This window comes from Cupressus sempervirens, chromosome 11 (assembly GCF_028749045.1).
Source record: "Cupressus sempervirens isolate cs-2001-9-10 chromosome 11, ASM2874904v1, whole genome shotgun sequence".
Lineage (NCBI taxonomy): Eukaryota > Viridiplantae > Streptophyta > Pinopsida > Cupressales > Cupressaceae > Cupressus > Cupressus sempervirens.
Genome location: NC_143128.1, coordinates 527,854,411 through 527,857,560, shown reverse-complemented (window position 1 = coordinate 527,857,560; position 3,150 = coordinate 527,854,411). Strand labels below are relative to the sequence as shown.

At 33.1% G+C, this 3,150-nt stretch overlaps 1 protein-coding gene across 1 annotated transcript; it reads right to left on the bottom strand.

The window, feature by feature from the left end:
* Positions 1 to 1,252: 1,252 nt before the first annotated feature.
* LOC149530689 (auxin-responsive protein SAUR19-like) lies at positions 1,253 to 1,636 on the bottom strand. Its single transcript, XM_089808227.1, has one exon. The coding sequence runs from the start codon at positions 1,634 to 1,636 to the stop codon at positions 1,253 to 1,255; it is 384 nt and encodes a 127-aa protein (XP_089664353.1).
* Positions 1,637 to 3,150: the final 1,514 nt, after the last annotated feature.

The window sequence follows — 3,150 nt, the reverse complement described above, 5'->3', positions numbered from 1 at the left end:
AATCAAGAATTCCTATGAATACTTGTCACTTATATTCAAAGACAATTGAAAGATGAATGGTCAAGAAGAAAATATTCTCTTGCAATTTGATGGGAATGATCATTTCTATAGTTTCAATATGTATGATGAGCCTTTCTTAGGTGTGTGGTACTCTTTTATATGTTGTGGTGGTAGCTATTATTTTCTATCATTTGTGTTGTTAATTTGTGTATGAATTTCCTATTTGTTTGTTAGGTTGTATTATTCTACTTGATCTTTTTTCCGTTAAGGGTTGTGCGAGCTTCTTTGGCTAAGAGTCAAGGTTTGAGGGGTATCTATTCTGCCAAAATCTTTCTATGACATAATCCCAACCTCATCAAAGTTAGATCCATATATTCAACAAGACTTGATCTGTGATGAACTCATTCAGAATATTTTTAAAACTTATATCTTTAAATTATATAGCACCTGTGAAATTGGAATGTTGAGCACAAAAAGCTGAACCAGTCTTTGTTAATAGCTAAACGTCCGAAAATAGCTCCTATAAACAGATACACATTCTGGCACAAATGGCTCTTTGTTTAAAAGATGTTACGAGTCTCTTGATAATACAAATCTATGTTAACATGCGAACCATTCCTTGAGGAACAAAATATCTGTGAGGATTACCAACTCAAATTTTCCTCTGGAAACTGACATTCAAATTCTACTGTTATTTACACACAAACCAGAATACACCTACAGTAACAGCTCATGGATTTGATCCAGAAATGTTAATAAAGATTCCATTCTAAACTATAGATTTCCGAATTTTGATACAAAAAGGCTTGAAAAGGATTAGTACTTTCAGAGCGTCGACATAACGAATTACAGAAGAACGATAAAAGATTATGCTGATATACCAAAATATTGACATATTTTTAGTAAATGTTTGGTTTCATTCATGTATTCGCAGGGCTTGCAATGAGAATGTGTTTGCTCTGTAAGATCTCCAGATCAAATTTTCCAGAGGCTGAGTTACTGATCTATATGACATACATAGCATCAACAGTAACACCAAATGGATTTCATCAAGAAATAATAACAAAGATTCCACTGTACGCTACAATTTCCCGGAATTTGATACAAAATTTGCGTGAAAATGATTAGTATTTACAAAGCGCAATCGAAAAACATAAAATTGACATCAAAGAAAGAAGAAAGGAGAATGATTACTGAATTCCAAAGATATGGATGTAATTTCGGTAAATATTTCTTTTCTACATTTTCGTTTCTACATATATGAATTACTAGTGTGAATAGCAAACATAGCATTTTCAAAGGTCTCCACATCGCAGGGAACCGCCAAACCCTCTCTCTGATGGAAGCCATATTCTTCCTCTGTTTTCTTCAGCAGCATCAGAAATAAAGGATGCGGTAAAAAAGCCGTCGGAATCACAAATCTTTGCTTTTCTTTGCCGACATAGACCGCGAAATATCCATGAGGAACCCTAGCATTTCCCGAAAGGCTGTTACTTTCCTTTCTTTCCATTTGATTCTCGGAATCACTTTTCAACGCCGTGTAGGGAACATCCAAGCTCTTCAGATTGACATAGATTTCCAGAATCCTTTTGATCAAATTCTTTAAAGAACTGTTCTGCTTCTTGAGGTTCGACATGCCGTAAGGCTAGACAGTAAAAATCTCTAGGAAGCGCGTGTTAAAACAAGAACATTTGATCAGCCATTAGAACACTGTAAAAGTACGGTCTTCCTTTAAGGGGATTCGAACTTATGACCTGAGCAATAGTACAGCAGACTGATATTCCAAAGTTAAGCTTATATTTTACTTTCCTCGTTTCGACGGACCTATGTTTTTGTCTTTAGTAGAAATGGGAGGACGGGTGGCTTTGTTCGGCTGATGCGATGGCAGGCAAAAATACAAACAAATATGTGAAAATTATATAAAATTACCCGACAGTACCGAAAATATAATTTACAAATCAAAACAAACCCCCAAATTTTATGTAGATTTGCCAGCTAATATAGGTAAGGGTATAGGAGACATTCTTTCTAATAAAACTAAAATATAACCTTGGAATTGCCTATGTAGGCATTAAAAAAGGTCTATTGAAAAGATAGATTTATAAATTGAATAATTATATAAAAATTGATTTATTTTTTTATTTTTTTTAAAATTATTATTATTATTCATGTATATCAAGAGGCACAGGTTAATATTTTCATTGTACCAATTGAAATTAATCTTCATAAAATTGTCCAATGTCATGTATTCTATAGTCTATACAATGTTTTCATTTAAAGCAGAATTTTACTTTTAAATTTCTTTCTTTTCATTGATTTTGTTCATTTTTTATGGTATTTTTTTTTCCTTTTCCCCTCGAAGAATAAGTAGAAAATCAAGGTAGGTGTCTAGCTTGTGTGTCGCCCATTTCCTGAGAAATATGTCATGTTGTGATACATCACATGTGTCAAATCCATTCTTTCAAAACTTGCACACATGCCTACCAGCAAATAATTATTACAAACAACATAATTTGTAGTAGACAAAATATAACCACTTAGTAAAGAAACTACATAGATTTACTCTTTGGTAACAATCCCAAAACTTATTAATCAAAAATAGTCCCAAAACTTAAAGACGTCAACCATCCTCCAACAAACCAACTAGCAAGGCTTGATTATTACATTGATTCCAATCTGCCATGGGCTGAGTATTTTTTGTTTCACTTTTGTCACAATTTCTTGCCTTTGTCCCTATGGTCTCGTCTTCCTCTTTCCACATTAAGGTATACTTATGCAAGCAAAGAATAATTCTCTATGCTTTTGGTAATAAGCTTATCAGTTTTTAGAACTTTGTTAATTATTGCTAAGATATAAATAATTTCTAATTAGAACAATTGATTTTATAGGTTTAAAAGAGCTTTACATGCATCTATTAGGAAAGTCCCTTCTATGGATATGGAGACAATGGGGTGGAGCTCATTACATGTCATTCTTGTGAAGAAGAGAGCGTCACTAGGAAGGCAAGGTGAGCATGATAAAACATGCATCTCTACTCACTTGATGTTTTTCATGGTTGTATGATTGAAGTACAGCTCAAACTCTTCCCAATTTACTAATTCTACAATATGTTCTTTTACTAGTGAATGAGATGATTTTGAGAAAGAAGTT

What these genes read in the sequence shown, in the direction of transcription:
- LOC149530689 (XM_089808227.1), bottom strand. Translation starts at nt 1,636, where the DNA reads ATGTCGAACCTCAAGAAGCAGAACAGTTCTTTAAAGAATTTGATCAAA.